The 24,538-nt window shown below is 39.0% G+C and overlaps 1 protein-coding gene across 33 annotated transcripts in view; it reads left to right on the forward strand.

Moving 5' to 3' along the window:
* Nucleotides 1-24,538, forward strand: part of ESRRG (estrogen related receptor gamma) — a 476,442-nt gene that overhangs the window by 413,946 nt on the left and 37,958 nt on the right. For all 33 annotated transcript variants that reach the window (XM_083494560.1, XM_083494553.1, XM_083494561.1 and 30 more), the window contains one exon: nt 2,678-2,839. In XM_083494560.1, the coding sequence (XP_083350686.1) occupies nt 2,678-2,839 (162 nt within the window). The remainder of the gene's footprint in view (nt 1-2,677; nt 2,840-24,538) is intronic.

Here is a 24,538-nt window from a genome sequence, read left to right on the forward strand (position 1 = left end):
GTTTTTCACCTCCCATTCCCCAGTAGGGGACACTACTGTGTGCATTACGCATGAGCATATGGAGACCTGGAAAGCAAATAAACAGAGTTTGAACTGTAAGCAAAAGGGCATTTTAGCTGTGTCAAAGGGAAAAGAAACCAGTTTTACATAAAATTAAAGCTTAAGTGAACATATGGCATCGTTTCCTTTTGCCTTTCCAAAAAACATTATGCTGATTATACCTTCAATTGTCCAATCTGGCATGTTCCACACAGTCTGGATAAGCTGTTCCACCACTCTGTAAATACAATCTAGGGTTGCATTAAGCAGATTTTGCGCATTATAATAAAAACTTTCTGATAATACAATAAAATTCAATAAACTCTAATGCTTAATTTCATTAGAGGTTTAGATTTTCTGGATGCACAGATTGCCAGCTTTTCATTTGTTTTATATTGTGCCATTGAGTTGAATTGCTGACAGCTCGGCACATGCACTCACAATTAAGCCTTTTTATCACAGACATAGGTTAATGCTGAAAATGTGAGGAATTGGAAGGGTGCAATCCACCAGTAAGTCGTCTTGGGAATGCCCCATTAAAATGAACAGGCACTGTACAAGAATACTACTCTGCTCTTTCACAGCTCCCATTCATTTCAAAGGGAAATATGTAGTATAACTTTTCAGTGAATTGTTTTCCCTGTGCCTAGCCAAAATCATTGAGATATTACACAACATGCAAGAATTTAATGAAACACATTTTAGAGGATTCTATTGCTCAAGATAAACTAGCTTCCGGTCCTCACATGCAATCCTTTATTTAGATATTTATTTAATGGCTCCCTGGTCATTTTTCTTAGTTCATCCTGTAAGAAACACATATAGCATAACTTCTTTTTGGTTCTTTTGCATCCGTCCCAGCAAGTGTCAAGAGTGAAACAGTGAAATCACTTTGACTAAAGAAGTAGCCAGGGAGATTTTCTGGGTTCTGACAGATAGTCTGAGCACAACAAAGGCAGTGGAATGAAAATTGGGTTTTATTGATTCTAATTAGGGAAACGTTAAATAAGATTTACCTAGGAACCGTGCTTGTGGCTATTCTAACTGATGCGCTTCCTGAGCACATTCAGAATGCCCCTGGATTTGTACTTTCAATACTGACAATGCTTTCCCCCCATAGCGAAATAATAGAGATTAGGAAATGTTCACAACACACACTTTTTTTTTATTATTTCCTTTCTTTTAACCACAACCCAGTGGTCTGCCTACAGGTCTTGTCATGTTGTCAGAACAATGGGTATGAAAACTCTGTGAACCTTAAATTAAACTGTACAGCATCCTGAATCACTGCACAAAGGGAAATGTTTAAGGGAAAAATAGAGAATATTTCGTTTTCTACCACCCCACCCCTAAATATGCTGCTCTCATCCATGCTTTTTTTAAATAATTAACTTGGTGAGTCTTTGACACTTCAACAAATTTGTTAAAATAGTTACTAGATTTCAAAATCCAAGCAACTCACATCTCCTCTGTCTGCATACATTTTATTACGAATACTAGACAAACCTTGGACTTTAAGAAAAGAAATATTTAAGAAAAGTTGTGAAAATATTTACTTGTTTGTTTTGATAATTTTGTTATAGGAAGCAACCATGGGTAATAAAACAGTGAATTAATGGAGGAGTGTGTGTGTGTGTGTGTGTGTGTGTGTGTGTGCACTGCAGCCAACAGTTTAATATCATCACTGAAATCTGTTTATCAAGAAATACTAAAACTGCTATCTGTCACCTTTAGATGAGATAAATAATACCCATTAATTAGTCTGAGAATAGTAGAATGTTGGGGGGGATTTTGTTTGTTTGTTGGTGTAGCTTTAGTAGTTCTTATGAAACAATGAGCATATGACTCCAGGTCTGTTGCTAAGTACTGTAATACCAGATCAGCTTTTGAATTTCCCTCCTCTGTGATTTGAATACATAATCTACATTAACTAGAATGGTCAAACAGTTGAAACAATCTCTGTTCCACCCTCTGTCCCACATCAACTTTCAGTCTAAGAGTTCCTCCATTCACTTGTGAACAGGACGCTTTTACATTGTAATAATAATAAACAAACATACTTGAGGTGGTGTCTTGTGTTTGGTTTATGAGGAACTGACATTTTTTAAATTTGTGACATACCTGTTTGTAAAAGACTAGAGACAGAAATAGATAAGAACTCCCGGATAAATTATACAATAGAACATTTAAAGAAAAATCTTAGAATGAATTTCCTCAGGTTTTATAGCCGTTGAATGCAGTTTCTGAAAACACTTGAACTTCACCCAGTGACAATTTGAACCTTGGTTTCTCCCATCCTATGCTTCACAACCTCACACTGGGTCTCATGAGTGGTATATATAGATTTATGTGTTCACACCTGATCCCATTGAAGTAAATAACATTCCCACCAATTCTGGTAGATAGGGGCTATATCCCCAGACTACCAGTGACATAGCAAATGTTATACAGGCCAAAACTTAATATTTGTGGATAGCTCAGTTGGTAGAGCATGAGACTCATAATCTCAGGGTCGTGGGTTCGAGCCATATGTTGGGTGAAAGATTCCTGTGTTGCAGGGAGTTGGACTAGATTCTTAAGTGGAGTCATGGAAAATACACTGATTAGTATTAACATATGTTCTGATCTATATTCACAGATAACAAGATTGTCTCTCATTTGCTGGTGGCTGAACCAGAGAAGATCTATGCCATGCCCGACCCCACTGTGCCAGACAGTGACATCAAGGCCCTCACCACTCTTTGTGACCTGGCAGACAGAGAGCTGGTGGTCATCATTGGATGGGCTAAACATATTCCAGGTACAGAATCTATAAACAAGTATATCTTACGAGATTTCAGTCTGTTAAAAACCATTACATAAAAGGTTAAATAAGAAAATAATACATGTGGGACATTAAATGCGGAGACCACAAGGTAATAATGACTAGTTATGCTGCCTCTCCTTTAAACTAGCATTATATGCTGGGCCCACCTTGGTCCCTGTGAATTGCACCCCTGCGGACAGGGTTTTATTTCTTCTGGTTCTACCTTAGCAAAGCATGTAGGTTAAAATCCTTTGTGACATGCACATCCAACAAAGTCTTAATGGTCATAAAGCACTTGTGTGAAAACTGTGTTGGTTTAATATTTCCACATGCTGCCCACATTCCACAGAAAATAAACAAGAGAATTTTGTCTTTTGCTTATACGTCTTGCCTCAGGCAACAGTAACTGGAAATAACATTTTGGAAGGAGTCTGTACATATCAAACAACTTAAGCTTTCAGTTTAAGGTTCAGTGGAATTGTGCCTTCTGCCACACGCGCACCTTCCCACACCTACCCCATTTCACTTGCTTTGAATTTGTGTTGGCACACCTGTGTCCTAAAGCAGCTGACACTGTAGGCAGCCATGAACCATGAGTACAGGTGTACCTTAATGTCTGCAGACAACATAACAGTTCTAGATTACATGACCAGTATGATCTGCAACCAATGCTTTGATTTTTTTCAAATAAATATTTAGCACTTCCTCCTTTAACAACATTCCTTGTCTTCAGGGTTGGCCCAATACATCTTGCTACCAGGAGTGAAGCAGCAATTTATTTATTTATTGTGTTCATATCCCACCTTTTTGGCCAAGGAGTTTAAGGTGGCACACATGGTTCTCCTCCTTCTGTAATCCCTGTAGCAACCTAGGAGATGATTTGTGACACCATGATCAGCTCCTTGGTTTGAGGAACTGAGGGCTATTCTCCACAGGCTGTTGGATTGGGCATTCAGACGAGAAATACGCACAGTGCCTGCTTATTTGGCATTGTTATTCACTTTGCTAAGAATATGTGCACAGATGCTTACCCCCCTCCAGTGTGTGGATAGGCCTAACTGTTTCAGAGTAGCCACATGAGTTGTGAAGATTTCAAGAGGATTTGACAAAGAACATAAAATAGCTTCTGAGACTTTTTTTTTTTACTGCTCTCCTTAATGCTAGCTTAACACTTTGGATCAGGCACTGTCTCTTCCAGTGAATTTGAACAATGCAAGGCACAATCCTGAATGATTCTAATTACTTCTCAAAACCAAATAATAAACAACTATCAATACACATCTAAATCATAATTTGCTTAGAAAGGAGGACAGTAACACACGTTCTGAAGCGCTCCGCATTTTCTTCACAGAAGAAATTTAGTTGTTCAGAGTTTGCATCACAAATGGCTTATAAACGAGCTTTTGAATCATGAGCAATGTTTTTCTGGTACAGTTAACTTATTTCTGTCTCCTTAAACTAGTTTGTCTTTATGCTTTGAATGCTACAGTAATTTCTTTAATCAAATTGATGGAAGTCCCTTTCCCAGCCCACACTGAAACCAATTTATTGGTCATGATACGCCAGCTATGTTACTAACAGTCGTAACGAACTGTCAGGCAATATCGCAGTGAAGCTAATTTGAAGTCATTAGGTGTGCAGCGTTCAGGCAACAATTTGTTACAGTGGTTAGGAACACAGCTGACATTTCTGAATGGCTTTGTTCAGAGCAGGTCTAGATGAGCCCAAGCAAATTGTAAACTAATTTAAACATCACTCTGTATTATACTAGCTACTTTGTCTTACACTGGTTGCTAATAAAGCACCCCAGATTAAGTCAAAGCTAGTTAAATAGGTGAGTTTGAGTTTCATCTCTGGACAATGCCTACATCAGTCTTACCAATATGGGGGCATTTGCCCTAGAAGTCGGTCAATAACGCATCATGGTGATTGCCAAATATATTTTATCAGTTTGATTTGTGTTGCAAATACATGACATAGGTTTGCTTGTGGGTATGGAAGAAACCAGGCAATCTAGAGGGAGAGAAAACAATGGTTCATTCCCTCAGTTAGCAGCGAAAGCTGTTGGATGCTTAAAGACTGGCATTTTAAATTACAGACCAGGAATCTGAACCAGTTGTGAGCTATTGAGGAATACTTCAACAGCAGGCCCATGGTCAGAGGAAAATTCAAAACCTGGCTTATGGTGGTATATTAAACCTATTAGCTAAATATACATACTGGTGTTCACTTGGCTAGAAGGAGATAAGAGATTGAATTGAGTACAGAACCTTCTGGTAGCCCTTTTTGAATGCAAAGTTTGTTAAAATTTTCACTTATTGGTTGGAAGTAAGTCACCAAAATACTGAACGCATAAGGGCAAGATGCAAAAACCAGTGCTCTCAACGTGGTTACTTCAATTTTTAATGATGTAGAATTTGAGTATCTACATTGTAACTTGATTTATGTATTTTATTGAAACTTTGGGTACCAGCATATTTTATTGCATACATTGCATTGCATACATTGCCATTGTGGGAGATCTTGTAACCAAGAGGCAGGATACATATTTTCTAAATTAATAAAATAAATATAGATAATATTTTTAAAAAACATAGTATAGTTATTATTTATTTATCTTAATGTCCTTTATGGAGTCATTTAAGCAAATGTAGACGTGATCACTTCAGAATAATTCTCCAGGTTATTACAAATAAAATAAAATTAGTTCCAACCATCTTATTATTCAGGAAAAGGATAACTTTGCCAAAATGTGTGCATCTTCACCTCCTTTAATGCTTTAATGACAGCTTTCCATTTTCCCTTTCTGTGTGTTGGTACTGAAAAGTAGAAGAGGGCAGTACTGCTACAGCAATTTATGTTAATGGCAGTCATCATGTTTGACTTTGCCATCATGGCTCTCCTATAGTTCCTTAAAACTTCGTTTCTAAAGGTATAGAATTTGTAACACATGGTTCTATACATGTCTATTCAAAAGTGAGTCCCATTGAGTTTAGTGGAGCTGACTCCCAGATAAATGGGTATAGGATTGCAGTCTACGGAGATTTTTCTGCGCATAATTTGGAACCAGTAAATGTCCAAAGCATATTAGAAGCTTATTCAATCTGGTGTTTTATCTAAAAATTGATCAATTTTCTCATGCAGATAAATTTAATTTTAAAGCAAATCAAGAAAATTTGATTTTTTAAAAAAAATAGAAGAAACACTGCTTTATTCTTTATTCTGTATTCTGTCACCATTTCCTCTCATTTCTCAATTTTGGAGTAATTTCTTAAAATTTTGAATCAATCCCTTGAATGATTATCAATTTTCTGGTGCCCACTTAAATTCCATTGATACTACTGTGCTGCTCTAGCTTTTTTCTAGTGAACAAAAAGATACAGAACTGAGCAGAAACATACCTTTTCCAGAAAGGAAACACACACATACATTTATATATGGATTGAAAGGCTTTATCAGTAAATAGAATTAGTCTACTTGCATTAATAAATCAAACAAATGAAAAGTGTTGTTGTGAAACATGACCACATCTTATCTGTAGAAGAAAATGATCACAATGGTATTAGGAAATTCTTGACTTTAGTTACAGGAGCGTAAAGGCACAAGAACAGATGATGGTGCCCTAATAGCCCTTTTTAAGAATGACAGGGCCCCACCATTAGCATCCTTTTATATCCTTGGAAATTGCTCATGCCTCGCTTTTCTGGTTCCTATCTGCCTGACTCTTTTTTATTTCTCTTTCAATTTCATCCGCGCTCGGATAAGCGCATGCTAACACAATATGATTGAGCTGTAAAATGGAACGCTGTCGCCTCTAATCTCTTTTATGTAGATATGGAGGTTCTTCCACACTCCACTTCATTCTTTCTCCATTGTTGGCCTTTATAGAATGGGTTGCCGAGTAATGGAAGCTCACACTGTCAAATATTAGAGCTAGGTTTCACAGGGTGTGATAAGAAGATTATCAGCCTAGCAGTCAGATCTATTGTTGTTCTTTGTGTCAGATTAAAATATTCCTATGTACTGTAACTTTGTTAGTAAAATACTATAGGTATTTAGGAAGGCTGTGTTGTTTCCAATGAGACAATGCTTACATTAGTAGATAAATCTGTGAGTAAGATGTACAGAACTTACGGTAACTTAGATACTGAAAGTGTATGTTAGTTTTGTTGTGTGTTGCATTTTGAACATGGTAAGTTTTGCTTTCGGACATCTTAAAAGTATAAAGCCCATTTTTTATCCATGAGATGAGATTCTGCTGATGTCTGACCACATTTTCAAAGTCACTTAGGCATTGTTTCTGTAATGAAACTGTCTCATTGGCATTCTGCAAAAATGCGCAATGCTCTCCTTTTACTAAGTGGAAGCAGGAAACATTAAGCTCTTTAAATGTGCATAACAGGAAGCTTAAGAGACAAAATGTTCTCTGTCGTTTTGCAGACACAAAACTCATCAAGTTAGACCAAAGTCCTTGCAATGTTTTACACTTAAAATTAATTTTAATTTGTACAAAAACATTGAATCTGGATTATTCTTCCAAAAAACAAAACAAAAAACCCACCTTTTTATGTTGTAAAATAAAACCAATTGCCATCAAGTGCTTTCAGATTTACCTATTATGCAATTATTACTTGTCTAGCATTGCCTGCTGGTACATTTAGGTTGCCCAAAGAGGTACTAAATATATAGAGAGAGATTTATAATTAATTGAAAGACAGCAACCACTATTGAGACATAAAGTTGAAAAATAAGTTGTTCAAAGTATTGTGGCATTTTAAAGATGTGGATTATAGGGGTTTTTGTTTTTTGTTTTTTAAAAAACCCTTAATGTGCCACAAAATGATTTTATTCTTTGCAATTCTTTGATTTTTCTGCAAAAGACACAAACACAGATATCCCTCCAGAAATTTGCATAGCATATTTTACAATCTGACATACTAGGTACAGTGAGTTTCATTTGTGTACCTGCAAGGAAGCAGGTAAGCTATCTTGAAAGAACATATTTGTATGCTTGTGACCCCACAAAAGAGAAGTTATAGAGGGACACCTGGAAAAAGCACCAGGGAGAAAATAAGATTGTAGTTGGGAGTGGTCATTAGAACATTGAGAGGAAGTTTTCATCCGTTTGCTGATGTGAACACAGCGGTGGATTAGATGAGGGCCAATAAGCTGTATTTAAATGTTGTTATTTCATAAACTTCTTACACCACTTGATTGTAAAAACAAACAAACCTCAAAGCGGTTCTCAAAAAGATGAAACAATAAATTTATCAAGAAAAGATTCACAACAATAGTTTAAAACATACAAAAAGTTAAAATACCAAAACAGGTTAAAATTCACATCAACAGGTTAAAATTCACATCTGGGTAGGCTTGCTTAACAAGAATGTTTTTAGCAGGTGCCAAAAAGAATGCAGTGAAGGCACCTGCTTGCTCTCGATAGGCAGGGGAAGTGGAGGCTCTTTGGTTTGGTTGTTACCATGGCTAGAAAATAGCCAAGTTGTTCTGGATGGAGTCACACTCCCTCTGACAGAGCAGGTACATAGTTTGGGGGTATTCCTAGATTAAGGTTACCAGATTTTTTTCAATGAATCCAAGGCCTGGTTATAGGGAAATGTTTTCACCTGGCGCTTAAAGATATGTAGTGAAGGTGTCAAGCGAGCCGCTCTGGGGAGTGCATTCCACAGATGGAGAGTCACCACAGAAAAGGCCCGTTCTCGTTTGGCAACCAGACCTCTTGTGGAGGAGGCACACAAAGAAAGACCTCAGATGATGATTGCAGGGTCTATATCAGTTCATATCGGGAGAGGTGGTCTTTGAGCTATTGCAGTTCTGAGCCATTTAAGGCTTTATAGGTCAAAACCAGCACTTTGATTTGGGCCCAAAGAACTAATTGGCAGCCAATGCAGTCGGGCCAGGATTGAAGTAATGTACTCAACCCGTCTTCCTTTAGTGAACACCTGGCCACTGAATTCTGCACTAGCTGAAATTTCTTAAGACGCATTCCTATGTATAACATGTTATAGTAATCTAACCTAGAGGTTACCTGAGCATTGATGACAGACGTTAGGCTATCCCTGTCCAGCTAAGGCTGCAGCTGGGCCACCAGCCAAAGCTGATGGAAGGCACTCTGCACCACTGAGGCCACTGAGCCTCAAGCAACAGCAAATGATCCTGAAGTACACCCAAGCTACATGCCTGCTCCTTCAGAGGGAGTGCAACCCCATCAAGAGCAAGTAGCCTTCCATCCACCCTGTCTAGGGTACGACTCACTTAACAGTGCCTCAGTCTTATCTGGATTGAGCTTCAGTTTGTTGGCTCTCACCCATTACCGAAGCAAAACAATAGTACAGCACATCCACTGCCACATCTACAGATATAGAGGAGAATTAAAACAGTGTGTCATCAGCATATTGCTGACAATGTATTTGAAAATTCTGGATGGCCCCACTTAGCTGTTAAACAGCATAAGGGATAAAATCGAACCTCCCGGTTGAAGGCTCCAGAGGCCAAAGAAGACTCCCCACACCATCACCCTCTGGAAATGACCATCCAAGGAGGACCAGAGCCACCACAAAGTGGTGCCACCCACTCCTAAGTAGGACAGCCACTCTAGAATGATACCGTGGTCAAGGAGAATTAACAGGAGACACATTTCCCCTTTCTTTCTGCTGACAGAGTCATCATATAGGGTGACCAAAGCAGTTTCTGTGCCAAAACCGGGCCTAAGCCCTGATTGAAATGGATATAGAAAAACTGTTTCCTCCAAGAACGCCTGGATTTTGTCTACAACCACCTGCTCAAGAACCTTGTCCAAGAAGGGGAGATTGGCAACTGGATGATAGTTAGATTTTCTGAATCCAGGGAGGGTGGTTTCTTCAAGCAAACAAGGACCACCCCCTCATGCAGGGAGTCATTAATCAACTCCCTGGTTCAACCAGGTCAATAGCCTGGTGAATGCAAACATTTACCCTCAAAATTGTGTTACAAACAAGTCACAGCAAGCGAACTTTGGTTCCACCACCTCCTTCAGGCCAAACTGTACAAAAGGCTCCTCACTACCTGGGAAAGCTCTGCAGGAGGCAACAAAGTATAGGCAATGATTTACATGGGTATTACATTCCCGACCCCCACACTCATTAGTATGGAAGTTGAAGTCCCCCAGAATCATCAGTCTGGGAGTCCTCAAAACCACCTTTGAGACAAGAGGGAGACTGCTGCGTTATGAGGCCAGCAGTAAACCAGCAGAATCCCTAATCTGTTCCGATTGCCCAATGCTAGGAAAACACACTCTAGATTCCCCACAACTGGGCAGAAAGCCTGGAGAGAGAGAAAATTTCTATAGACAACAGCAATCTACCCTCTTCAACCTTCACAGTCTGCCCTGGTGCTGAACCATGTACCCAAATGGGCACAGCTGGGTGAGACCAACTCCACCCTGCTCACCCACCTAGTTCTCAGTGATACAGAGCAGATTGCCCTTCTCATCCTTAATCAGATCATGTATGATGAAGGTCTTATTCAGAGCTTACCTGGCATTTAGCAACAGCATCCACAGACCTGGGGACTGGCTGATAGGACAACCACAGTTCCCCAGATTGGAGGAGGGGTTGGTACATGGCACAGTCACTAACTGCCTGTGCCCCGTACCCAGCCTGCCCCACCCCATACTTCCCCTTGCTCAGAACCTGCAATCCTCTCTTCCTAGGCACATTTAACATCCTTTGATTTAAAGAAACAACAAAACCCCCAAATTTAGAAACTCACAAGTTTAAAAGCAGTTAAAAACAATTTTGAACATTTTTTTAAAAATAGGGCAATAATAACCCCACCAATACCCAAACAGTACCCCAACCCAGCCTCAGCTTTTGTAGCTGGAGTCAGTCAGGGCCCTGCCCTCCCAGGCCAGGTAAAAATGGACTTCAAGGCAAGGAGCAGGTCTTCCAGGACTCGTAGCCAATCAGAAATCTGATTGTGTAAAATAATGTTATTGATGGATTTGTAAGTTAAAACATTCAAATCTTTCAGTAATGTTCAACTGTTAGAATGAGACTCGCATATTCTTTGTAAAAGACTTGTTTGCCTCCAGAGTTTCTTATATGTACTGTTGTGGTGGTGTTGGTGTTTCCCCCCTCCTTTGAAGTCAACACTTTCTCTTATCTTTTCCCCAAACCACCCACATCTGTGAGTCCATGCTCTCTCTCATACACACAAACTGGTGATTGCACTACATCCCCCTCCTTTATCTGCCTCAACCAATCTCCAAATGAATGCATGCCTATCATGGCCTTAGCTTTGACACTCTGGATATATTGATTAATAGTTGCCCTAAGCTCCTTTTAGCAAATCAAATTTTCACTTTTAGCAAGGATTTCGCCTCTGATTTATTCAGCAAAGTGAAATGCACTAAATTGACTTTGACATTCAGGGAAAATGGCTGAAAAACAAAGAGGAAAGGAAAGAGATATAAATTGTGTGGCAGCTGGGTACTTGAAGCATAGAAGAGACAGGTTTCTTTTTTTGTGGGGAGCAGAATATTATTGGCTAACTTAAAAACATAAACATTTAAACAGGAAAAAGTTGTTTGCTGAAACTAGATGTATTTTGGATTGGCACATTTTGCACACAAAGCCGTCATTCATCTAGCTCTGATTGCCAGTGGTGAAAGCATCTGGGTATAATTTTTGGAATAATTACATTTTATTTATTTGCCCAAGAATTGTAGATATGATGTAATGTAGTAATTGTAAGTAATATAGGACCAAGTTGGAACAGGTAACTATACTAAGCTCCATTTTTTCTTTAAACTAGACCTTACATCATGGGTAGGCAAACTAAGGCCTGGGGGCCAGATCTGGCCCAATTGCCTTCTAAATCCGGCCCTCGGGTGTTCCGGGAATCAGCGTGTTTTTACAAGAGTAGAATGCGTCCTTTTATTTAAAATGCATCTCTGGGTTATTTGTGGGGCCTGCCTAGTGTTTTTACATGAGTAGCATGTGTGATTTTATTTAAAATGCATCTCTGGGTTATTTGTGGGGCATAGGAATTCGTTCATATATTTTTTTTTCAAAATATAGGCCGGCCTGCCACAAGGTCTGAGGGACAGTGGACCAGCCACCTGCTGAAAAAGTTTGCTGACCCCTGCCTTACATTAAATAAAACTTTAAGGCTAGACACTGGCTACGGGGAAGGGTATGGCTCAATGACAGAGCATCTGCCTTGCATGCAGAAAGTCCCTGGTTTAATCCTCGGCGTCTCCAGGTAAGGCTGGGAGAGACTCCCTGCCTGAAATCCTAGAGAACTGATGTCAGTCAATGTAGATAATACTAAGCTAGATTGTCCAATAGTCTGATTCAGTATAAGGCAGCTTCTTATACTCCTATGTTTCATAGTAATTTTAAAACTTTGATCCAGGTATGTGTTGTGCAAATGGAAAATCATTTCTACATTTGCAAGATAGCCCCATAAAATTACTCCAGCTTCAGAAACCCCAGTCCATACCACTCCATATGATCCACCAACCCACTGGATCCAGGGAATCCCTGTTGTGCAGTTGGAGCTATGCTCACTCTTCTCTGTATCCAGCCCTAAATATTTAGCATTTTAATTGAATCACTCTTAATGGTTTTGATGGCATCAAAGTTAAATGACATAAGGGTGGTTCAGGCATGCAATGTCTCTAAACTTGACTACTGTACACTTATCACCCGCAGCTTTACTACATGAAGCGACTTTGAACAATCGGGTTTGTGGTGATATGAAAGCACTGTGTGTGGTGCTGAAATGGCAGATTTGGGCATACCCGTTATTGCTTGATGTTCCTGTCATCAAGTGATTAATTTTTTATTTATGAATTTATAATCTGTACTTCCATACAAATGTAGCAAGGCGGTATACACCATAAGAAAAAGATTAAACAAAGATTTCCATAAAACTATCATTTAAAACATCCATAAATACTTACTGTAATTTTAAAAAATCATGTTGTAGAGGCTTGTCTAAACAAAAAAGTTTTACGAAGAAATGTGAAGGGAGGGAGAGATGGTTCCTGCCAGACATTTGCTAGATGGACACTGCACAGGGAAGGCCTGTCACACAAAAGGCTCACTTCCTAGTAAGGGCCAGTCAAACCTCAGGGACATGGGGAACCACCAGAAGTGTTTCATCAGAGGATCAAACTGACCTAGGTAGAGTATAAGGGATCAGACTTTGAACTGCTTTGGGCCTAAGTTATTTAGGGTTTGTGAATTAACACAATTAACTTGAACCTGGCCCTGTTGCAAATCAGCAACCAGTGTAGCTTTTTCAGCAGTGGGATAACATATTGCTAGGAACCCCTCTTGTGTGAGCAGTCAGGCTGCTGCATTCTACACTAGTTGATGCTTCCAGACCAGATACAAAGGTGGCCTCACATAAAGTGTGTTACAGTTAGCAATCCTTGCATGCCCTGCTGTGGTCACACTGTCTTGGTCCAGGAATGGTGACAGAGGTGGTAAAAGGCACTCCTGGAAACAGAAATCTCTTGTGCCACCCAGTGATGGATTAAGGAGCACACATACACCCCGAATGCTACCTGCTTCTTCATAGGGAATGTTACCCCATCCAGAATTGGCAGTTGACCTATTTCCTGGACACAGGAACGACCCACCTTGCAACTGATGTCATGAGCATCAGAGAAGGGTTGTCACTGACAAACTCCATGGGAGTTTCCTTTATATACCTGGATCACAAACCATTCAGTGTGTGTGTGTGTGTGTGTGTGTGTGTGTGTGTGTGTGTGTCCAGTCATCCATTCAAGTGACAAATCCTCTAACAAAGTCATCCAAGTACATAGCTATACACATTTTTATTTTTACCAAGTGAAGCCAAGAGACCAAGCAGTGCAAATGATAATAGAAGATGTGTGTCATTTCTATGCAAAGCCCAATTGAATACAGAATCCAATCAAATCCAATTACATGCCTCATCTTAAGGGTGTGATCTGTAAGAGACTCACTCACCATAATACTGCCATCCTTAATGATTTTACTCAGGATTGGGTATCACTGATTTAAATCAGACCTCTTTCTGAGTACACCAGTTCAGTTTGAGCTTGCTCTGTCAGGGATGAGATCCCAGTGTTTACAGGACTACTTGTACTTTGCTAGGTTAGCAGAGTTGTACGGCAAGCTCATTCTTAACACAAGAAGCAACCTTATTAGCAAAAGAAAGAGAATATAAAGTGCATCCTATTTCCTTATTTTCATGTTACTATGCTCTTCTTTTTCTTCATTTGTAAGAAATCTAATAGGCCGCTGCTGCGGTGGCTGACCTCAAAATTGACCTAAGACTCAAGCAGTGGTGGAACTTTGCAAATGGGAGAGCATCTGGAGTGCCACACAAGACGTAGCAGGGCATCCCAGGCATTTACAGACGTATTATTTCCTTAAAATCATGCTGTTTCCCACATAATTTAGTGCAATTTTCAGCCCTCTTAAATGACTTCTAATTAGGAGAGTGCTATAAAACACCAATTTAAATTGCTGGAATAATCTTTCAGGGGCTTCATTTCCCAAACAACTTACATTGTACACTAAATAGATCAAAGAGGGTCAATTCTGTGTAAGTGAAGGAAACCTAAGGAGGGTGAATTACGCTCAGTCCTATCTTAAGTGAATTCAACTCAAGGAGGGGAGATCTTTCCAAACAGAACATTAAAGGCCCAATCCTTTCAGACCCTTTGCCAGAAAATCTGTGTTTAGCAAACGACTAAATGCAACCACTCTGCCAATGCAGGTTCGTTATCTGTTGTGTCAGCATTACAAGCCAACCAAGGGCATTGCATTAGCATGGCAGCAGAGGATGTGAGCACCACTATTCTAGAAACGTATACTGCCAGAGGAGGTGCCGCAGGAGAACTGTGGGCAGAAGCTGGGCAGGGGCTGACTCGACAACAGTGTTCTGAAGGTGTTTTGGATGCTACTTTTGTTGGCATGTGTCTGTCTTGAGAGACGATAGAGTGAGCCTCTGGGGGTGAAATCAGACTACTGTTTGTCTGATGGTTAAGAGTGTGACTGTGAGTTCAAATCTTCCTGGTTCAAATCCCAAAAACCATTAATTCAAAGGTCATATTAGATAAGCCCCCATCTTTCAGTCTAACCTGTCTTTCCACCAGTATTAGCATTATGACTATGGAAGTAACCTACTTCATCGGGTTCTTGTAAGGTTTACTGAGATAATGAAGGCTCATTTTGAGTGCTTAGAGGAGAAAAACTGTTGTCTTAATATTAGCATTATGTGCCACAGAATGAATCAAACTTCTCTGTTCAGCGTGGAAAGCTGAAACAAATGTACCACCCTTACCTTAAGTTAACTGCAGTTCTGTCTAGTTACTTGTAAAACTAACCAGGTCACAGCTAATCATCCTGCTCTCTAACAGAAGTGGGTGGAGGACAAGAGGTTAGTCTTAATGCCACATGGTGTTGGTGCTGTGTATTACAGAAGGCCGAGGGGAGGGGAGAGGAAGGGACAAATATTTGATTACACTGATTTGAGAACAGACAGGTCTTTACCTGCATGACTAGGTCAGCGGAATGGACCAGTCTAGTTTTCTGGACTAAGCTGTGCCCAGTTAAATACTTTAAAGAGCTTCTACTTTCTCTCTGAACGCTGCAGGCTCTCCACCTGCTTAACCTAGATTGGAATAGGATTAATTACTTGAATTGCAAGGTCTCCGCAAGCCATCAGCACGTTTCCAGCAGGACACATGTCCTGTGTTGGTACAGGGAAGTGCAGCAAAAGGAATGTCTGGGTGTTAATGGCAAGCTATGCTCTTGAAAGTGTGTGTTTGGATTTTTAAAAAAACTTCTTTTTGTATCTTTTGGGTCCTGTTTCTAATGTTAAATCTAATTTTAGGCTGTGCTCCACATAAGAATGATTATATTGAACATCAGCAGCAGTGCTTACTTATTTAGTTACAATCATCTTCCTGCCAGTGTCATTTAAGATTGGCAAATCATGCTTTATGGTTTGAGTAATTTAAAAATCACTATAAAAAAAAGAACCACTTTCTTGAAGAAACTGACATATAATCCATGTATACTATACATGCATACTTTGTGGGTTAAATATGCAACATAACAACATGGATAGCTCAGTTGGTTAGAGCATGGTGCTGATAACACCAAGGTTGCAGGTTTGATCCCTATATTCCTGCATTTCAGAGGGTTGGACTAGATTATCCTCAGGTCCTTTCCAATTCTACAGTTCTGCGATTTTATAATGTATAACAAATTTAGTTAAGCAACTAATTTGAGGAGTGTACAGAGGAGCCACTCTTGGAATATATTTCATTGCAAACTTTGCTGGGGAAAAAATTAATTTATTCTAGAGAGGTTTAGGACTTGTTGTAAGCAGATAAATTAATAAATAGTTCAATACACAGGGTAAGATGACTCCCTCTTAAATAAAATAAGTTTAAGGGGGAAAGCTACCAGCTGAGAAATAGAACTTTAAAGTACAAAACATATTAAAATGCCAGGGAAATGTTGAGAATAAAAGGAAGTGTACATTGAAACCAGCCTTTGACACCTTGGTTCCCTCCTGATGTTTTAGACACTGGCAGTGTCTTATGGGAGTTACAGTGCAAAACATCGAAATTGCTCCAGATTGGTGAAGAGTTGTTTAAATTCTAGTTTCTCATAATAATATATACGTTTTATGTCGTGAACCGCCTTGAGACCTATGAATGAAAGGTGGTATACAAATTTTAATAATGATAATAGATAAAATTGTTGAGTTTTATTTTTATCTAATGCCATTGTATTTTCTTAATTAAAATTATAAATTGGTGTCTTGATCTAGTCTGGTTTTGCCAACTTTCTTCTAGCAGAGATTTTGTGTTTTTAACTTCTATGTCTGACAGACAAAATATTTCAAGAAGAATTTTTGGCATAACTTTCCTCCAGCCTACCCAATTTTGTCGCATTAATTTCAGCTTCCATGCAGTTGTTAAAGGCACAGACCCTCCAACATTTCTCCGATGAAAATAGGGACATCCCATCCCATAATGATTATTTTACTTTTTATACTCCACACATTTTACTAGGTTGCCCCAGCCATTCTAGGCAGCTTCCAACGCATATAAAAACATAATAAAACATTAAACATTAAAAAAACTTCCCTATACAGGATTGCCTTCAGATGGCTTGGGGTCGGATAAGTCCATACCCTCCAACATTTCTCCAATGAAAATAGGGACATCCTAAGGAAAAGTGGGGCATTCCAGGATCAAATAAGAAACATCCGTGGAAAATAGGGGCACTTCAAGGGTCTGCAAAAGCTGACAAGCTTAATCCATGCAAACAGATAAAGATTTCAGAATACAAAAATGCCTCAGCAGAAGTTGCTACAGTATCTCTTGCATGTGGAAGTTGTTGCTTCAAACATGCTGCCAAAGCAGCATCTCCCCCAAGTATTTCTTGAGTGCTTTTGTGATTGTGCCAAAGAGTACTTGGAAATCCCCAATCATTCTAGGACCCTTTTGCAAACAAAGACAAAGGGAGTGAAGAGGAGGAAATCACAAACCCTCCTCTTGCTTGCAAATATTGCTTGCAAATATTGCAAATATCCTCTTGCTTGCAAATATTGGGGGAGTGTGGGGAGAGATCCAGCATGATTGGCTGCTATCAATAGCTTGTCCATCTGCAGATGTGGAAATGACAGTTCTGAGGATGTATAGTGTTTAATTTCCTTCCTTTATTAACTTCAATTTCAATGATCTTGGTAGGATATGATAGTCTGATAGTCCTGACTCTTATTTCCACTTCAGCAGTGGGGCAGGCAATACCAAGGCTTGTCCGGCAGCCAGTTACCCCCTTCACAAGCAGAAATAAGGCCTTGTGGGTTAAACCACAGAGCCTAGGACTTGCCGATCAGAAGGTCGGCGGTTCAAATCCCCGTGACGGGGTGAGCTCCCGTTGCTCGGTCCCTGCTCCTGCCAACCTGGCAGTTTGAAAGCACATCAAACTGCTAGTAGATAAATTGGTACCGCTCCGGCGGGAAGGTAAACAGCGTTTCCGTGCGCTGCTCTGGTTCACCGGAAGTGGGTTAGTCATGCTGGCCACATGACCCAGAAGCTGTACACCGGCTCCCTCGGCCGATAAAGTGAGATGAGCGCCGCAACCCCAGAGTCGGCCATGACTGGACCTAATGGTCAGGGGTCCCTTTACCTTTACTCTCTTTCAACCCTTATCTTAATTTGTGATGGGAGAATATTGACGTGGCAGAGTTTGCCATTACATTTGAATTCTCCGCAGGAGGGGGCTTTGTCCCTTAGCAAAGAGTATCACATGTCCTCCAATACTTTACAGAAGAATTTGATTTTCAGATCCCTTCTCTTATCAAGGATTACTCTCTGAACTGAAGACTTTCTTAGGTTGCTGAATTTTTTTACTGTCCAGAAGTCTGTCCTGTACAAAGCCAGGAAGCCTCCCCACTCTTAGATTAAAGGCATACTAGAAAAACCCAACAAAAACAATTCTCCTACAAGCTCCTATTATCAACCTTTCAAAATTAGCCTCACCAGTATGTGAAATGACAGCCTGTGCACTCCAAGGCGTTTTAATTTTCATGAGTGTGCATTTACTAAATTTCCTGTGTGTGCATTTTAAAATGCATCCTTCCCTCAAAATTTTAACATCTGTAAACCCTAGGAAGGGATCTGAACTGTGAAGAATGACAATTCTAACAATTCACAAGGAATCAAGAAAAGGCAAAAAAAACAGAGACAGTGATGTCTCCCAGACGTTTAAACTAAAACAGAAAAAAGAGAGGAGAAAATGATAAGAAATTGTCCCTGTTAAATAGGGACAATTGAAAAGTATAGTATCCCTTGGGAGTAACCTAAATTAGAATTGCAATTTACTTCTACATTTTATTGCTCAAGTTAAAAAAAAGAAAAAGATAGTGGTATTTGCAGTAAATCCCATGGTGTTCCAAATACCAGTATTTTAATGTATCTGTACCATTCTAAAGTGTCTGCTCCATGGTACATCCGTACTTGGCTTGTTATCCTCTTATCAGCCTCTTTGCCTCTCTTTGTTTATTTGAGGAGACAGGAAGACTGTTTGAAGGCTGCTTAGTCAGGGATATCAGCGTTGTTGGCAGGGGAGTGATTGCCAGTTGAAAAACAAGGCATTATTGCTCATTTTTTCCCTCTTATTAGTTTGATTACATTTGCAAATCAAATCAATCCATCAGACATGATCAGGCCTCGTCCGCATTTTAAGGAATAGTAATCTCTGTCTAATAAGATGCAAATGTGTCACATCGGTAAGTAACCAATAAATCATCGTCTTGTCTTTGGCAATCATTAAATATCAGAACCAACAGTCAATTTTTAGTATTTTCAATTTGCGATATGCCGCTGGAATATAAAGATAGATGGACGTAATTACACAAACCAAACACTATTTCAGTTCATTCCAGACAGCAAATTTAGTGGAAGGTATAACTGGCTTGTCATCACACTACATTATTTCTGGCGGTTCATGCAAAGTTCACAGACAAGCTTCAAATGGACACTGCATACACACACACACACACACACCCCCTCTCACACACATCCTGCTCTGGTCAAACTTCATGAAATGTGTCAAGTACCCATCTCATCCCTTGGTGCACAAAATGACAGAAACAGAAAAGTGGCTTCCTGCCTCTCCTTCCAAATGAAATCACATTCTGATGTAGTAAAACAATAATAGAGAAAGCTTTTTTTTTTTTTTTACAATTTTGGACACATAAATGTTGTATTCCTACCTTTTGGCTTTTTTGTCTGAGCATTATTTTTATTATTAGTTTTCCCACTTAGAAAAACAACCACCACCATCAAAACACACTGCTTTTCTGTTTCCTTTGGGGGGGAAAGGATGAACTTGCTTCCCCAGGCTTCCCCTATCTAGAACGTTCTGTCTAGTGGTCTGAGGCACACTGCAGGATGGCAATATGCTTTGTATATGTCTACTGAGAACAGATTTCATGTTGCCTTAGGTGTCCAGATAATTAAGGTTTGTAACTCCATATATTTTCTGTACCTCTTTTGCTCATGAGTTATTTAGTATCTGACTATTTATAAAAAAGACAGGATAAAACTGCAGAGGACTTAGCAGTAATTGAGTAACCCATTTTTTTCTTTGTAAAGATATAGAAATTCAAATTGTTTCCCTTTTCTAATTGATTAGGGATTTGAGAGAATTGATTGCCTCATGTGCTTCCTAAGGATTAATTAATAGCTCTTTTGTCTTACTTAGAGTGTGCTGCTTTCCATTAATGGGTCTATTTGTACTTAAGGTTTACATGTACTTTAAGGTGGGCTGCCATGTGTAGAAAAAGGAAATCTATTTCCAAATGCATGTTGTATTATATATATATGTATATATATATATCTATATATATATATCTATATATATATATATATATATCCCCGAGTACTGAATATTCATACATAATTTTTTTTACTGAGATACAAATTTGTATGGTTTTCCTTTCCTTTTTCATTTGGATGATAGTCAAGTGCATTGTTCCTTATATTTGAATCCAAAGAAGTTGGCCATGCTCTCCATTCATTGTATTGTCTGCTTGAATGACTTCTTTTTGTTTTATATATTATGATCTTAAAATTCACCTAATCTGAAAATTCATCTGAAAATGAGTTAACACTTGCTGGTTACTAAGAGTTTCCTGTCTCAGCCCAGCTTATACTTGTGCAGAAACTGAAGCTAATACTTCATTGCCTTCTGCAGCCTTCCATATGTTTGAAAATCATCCATTTCAGGTTCCAGTTTTCTGTTCCAAAACTACTAAATTTACAAATATATAAAGCTACTTTATACATAGTCAAGACAATTGATTCATCAAGCTCAGGGCAAGAAATCTGTGTCCCCTACACCCAATGTTATTGGACTTCAAGATTCCCCATCTCAGTCTCATGGAAGTTGCATTCTAAAAACATCTGGAGAGTCACAAGTTCCCCACCACTGTAAGACAAAAAGCCTTATAGCATAAGAACATAGAGCCTGCTGGATCAGACCAGTGACCCATCTAGTCCTGAATCCATTTTTCACAGTAGCCAATCTGAATATTCCAACACTCTGCTTCATTGGATTTTAATTTTAATTGATTTTTAATTTCAAGTAACAAAACATATCCATACAAGGAATACAGAGCTTAGTAGTTGTACAGAAAAGAAATAAAACTAGTGGATGGTAGTTGTAGTCTTAGACATTCAATATCCCCTACTAAACCACTTTCCCAGCCTGGTGCATCCAGATATTTTGAACTCCCATTATTTCTGAAAATTGACCATGTTTTCCAGAACATTGGTGGGTCACCAGGTTAGAGAGGGCTGCCCTGGATCTTCACCACCTGTTTTACCACTGATCTATTACTTTTTAAGCATTTTTATAACATCTATAGGTTAGAAATAACCTAACTACTTCTTTTACCAACTAGTTAGTCTGGAAAAGAGAGAAACAGTAATCAAGTGCTTGCATAAGCAGAAACTCCAAACAACTTTCTGTCTGGATGTTTAAATAGCCTCCTCAGCAACCTCACTCTTTGCCATTGCAAAAATAGCCTAAAATAAAACGCCAGAATAATCAAAAATAGCTGCAATTGTCTTTGACTTTACATGCTCTCTTAAACAGAAACAGCTCAGCAAGAGATGTCTTAACATATTTCCAGGTTGCATTGAATGTATGCTTTGTCTTTTCCAAAACACAAGTTCTAGCCAAACATGTAATAGCTGAAATGTCTCTTTAATATGAAGAAGGGCTGTGAGGGATCAGTCCATAAATCTATCTAGTCCAGCCTTCTGTTTCCACTGTGGCCAAACTGATGCCCATTGGAAATCCTCAAACATTCATGAGTGCAATAGCACTCTCCTGCTCCTGTTTCACAGCAAATAATACTCAGAAGAGTACTGCCTCTGGAGATGAAGGTACTGTATAACTATCATAATGAGCAGACACCACTCTCTGGCCTTCATCTATAAAACCCTTAATAACTAGACACTCTTTTCCAGACTCATAAGTCCATTGATTTCATTGGGTCTACTCTGACTATTATTTTGTTGGATATCACTCTTTGCATGTGATCATGCAAACTGGATCATTCCACAGGGCTTCACACACCCCTGATTTTATGCAGATTTCCAGTGGACCATAATAACTTGTCCTTTATAATGTGTGTGTGTGTGTGTGTGTGTGTGTGTGTGTGTGTGTGTGTGTGAGAGAGAGAGAGAGAGAGAGAGAGAGAGAGAGAGAGAGAGACTTTCAGATAAATTAGTTTACTACCTATATGCAGATGTACCAGTACCAAGTTTGAACCTTTCGTTCATGAGCTCTTCCTAGCCATTGGCTAGGAAACAACAATAAAATGTGCTAGATAGCATGGCTGAAAGGCATTGCAAAAGTTCTCCCAGTAGGAGCCACAGTGTGAGTAATTTTGATCACAGCAGCCTGTTGATTTGATTTTCCAAATAAATTAAGTGTGAATTAGGTAAGAGATTTCTGTAGAGGGAGGCGCCACATCTCTGGGAAGCCAAGTCCCATTGAGACTTTCTGCTAGCAAGGCTGGCAGAGAGGTGGAGTCTAGACTTTGCAAACATGAAAATGTGAACTGCTGAGCAATCTGCATGTAATTCATTCTTGGCACAGGAAAGTCTCGGTCTATTTTCTGGCAAAGAGGTCTATAAATGAAATAGATTATGAAGTAGTACAGAAAAACTGCTTGTATTTAAACAATGTGAAATACAATATCCTTTTACATACAGTTGTGTTTTTTTTGTTACATTGAAACACTGGAAATATTCTAGTTTGCACTGGAATGACTTCATTTTAATGCAAGGACTATTTTAGTGGTTTCCTGCAGTGGATCCAAAATATTTTTATCCTCATTTGTTTATATCCCATTTTCCTCCAAAGAGATTAATGTGGCATACACATTTCTCCCTTTCCCATTTTGTCTCCGTACAAATCCTGTGAAGAAGAATAGGCTGAGAGATAGCGACTGCTCCAAGGCCACCCAGTCAGCTTCATGGCTGAGTGGGGATCCAAACTTAGACCAACACTTGAATCACTACGCCACACTGGCTTTCATTTTTAGCATTCTTTCTTTGAATCTTTTCACAACTCTACACTCTTTAGCATTCTGCTGTACTGTTGAACGAGGCTGTAAAAGTTCCTTGAACATCTATTTTGATTGCCAGAGGAACACCCATCAGGTATCAGCCTCTGCACCAAAGTATCTGGCAGCTTGTTCTGTTAAACCACAAAGGCAAAAAAGAAGGAAAGAAACAAATCCTATGAATGTGTTAATATGGAAATAGGATTATTCTCTCGTTACCTAACCCAGAAAATAAATAGGAAAAAGACAAATGAAGGGTAAGTTGAAGAATTGGTCAAATGTGACAGTTGAGCAAAAAGACTGATTTCTATGAAAGCGAATCACTGAGAAAGTAAACTGTAAGGATACTATCACATGGGGGGAAATGAATTTGGAATCTCCTTTACTACACCTACTAGTGCTAATGTGAGCTATTAGATACACCATTGATTTAAATGTAAATGTGGTTCTTTATTCTGAAGACCAGGTGATTAATTCTGGTAGGACAGTGATCAATGCCTGATGAAATGTTTGGATCTGTACATATTAGGTATAGAAGAGCACCACCAACACAGGTGCCTAGCTGGGCAATATTTCTGATTTCCTGGAAACATGAGATTGGTGCTCAAATGTATGTAGTTCTGCCAATTTTTTCAATTCGGTTCATCACTGATTTGATTAAAAAAAAATTAAATGTACAATTGGGTGGGTGGGTGGGTGAGAGAGAGAGCGTCTGCTATTGAGCTTCACAGCCACCTTGTTTTATCAACCATAGATTAGAAATAATTCTGGCTGAACGACCATATCTGTCAGGGGAAGTGAGCAATTTTGGTGATTTCTCCTCCCCACGGCAGCTCCCATGTGCTACAGAATCTTCCATTGCCATGATCAGAAGTTTCGGTTTTTATCAGAGTGTGCAGAAAAATAGGGCAAATGGACATCATTCAAAACATGAATTTTAGACCCTGCTTTTCAGAAATATTGAGTCAGCCTTTTTCACCTGACATTTTCATGGTAGGACTTTGTGCAGAGGCTATGTTCTTAGAGAGGTCAGTCTGGAAACCCATTCAGCCATTGTTACAACTGAAAAATCAGGCTAGCTCGCCCTTCCCCTTTTTCTGAAATGAAAGGTAATAAGTGATGGTTCATCAATATGCAAATATTTCAGAGATTTTGAAAACAAAATTAAAACAAAAAGATAGGTTGAAAATTATCTTTTGGTAGATGGAAAAGCTAATAGCTTTTCTTTCCTTTTTTTTCTTCCAGAGAAGACCTTTATAAGGATTTTATTACATGGGTAATTACATATTTAAATATAATGGCACCAACAGAGCCATTACAGTCCATTGAGTAAATAATATGCATTTTAGAAACCATTTATAAATATGTATTTATTTGACGGACCAGAACGGGTTTTTTTTTAAAAAAGACATTCTCATTCACTGAGTAAATAATATATGGATTGCTTTTAAAGATAAATATGTATTTCTTCAGGATATATTCCAAGCAATTTAGCAAATAATATGCATTTTTCTAGCATTTAAAAATACA

This window comes from Podarcis liolepis (genome assembly GCF_965112155.1).
Source record: "Podarcis liolepis genome assembly, chromosome: 3".
Taxonomy (NCBI): domain Eukaryota; kingdom Metazoa; phylum Chordata; class Lepidosauria; order Squamata; family Lacertidae; genus Podarcis; species Podarcis liolepis.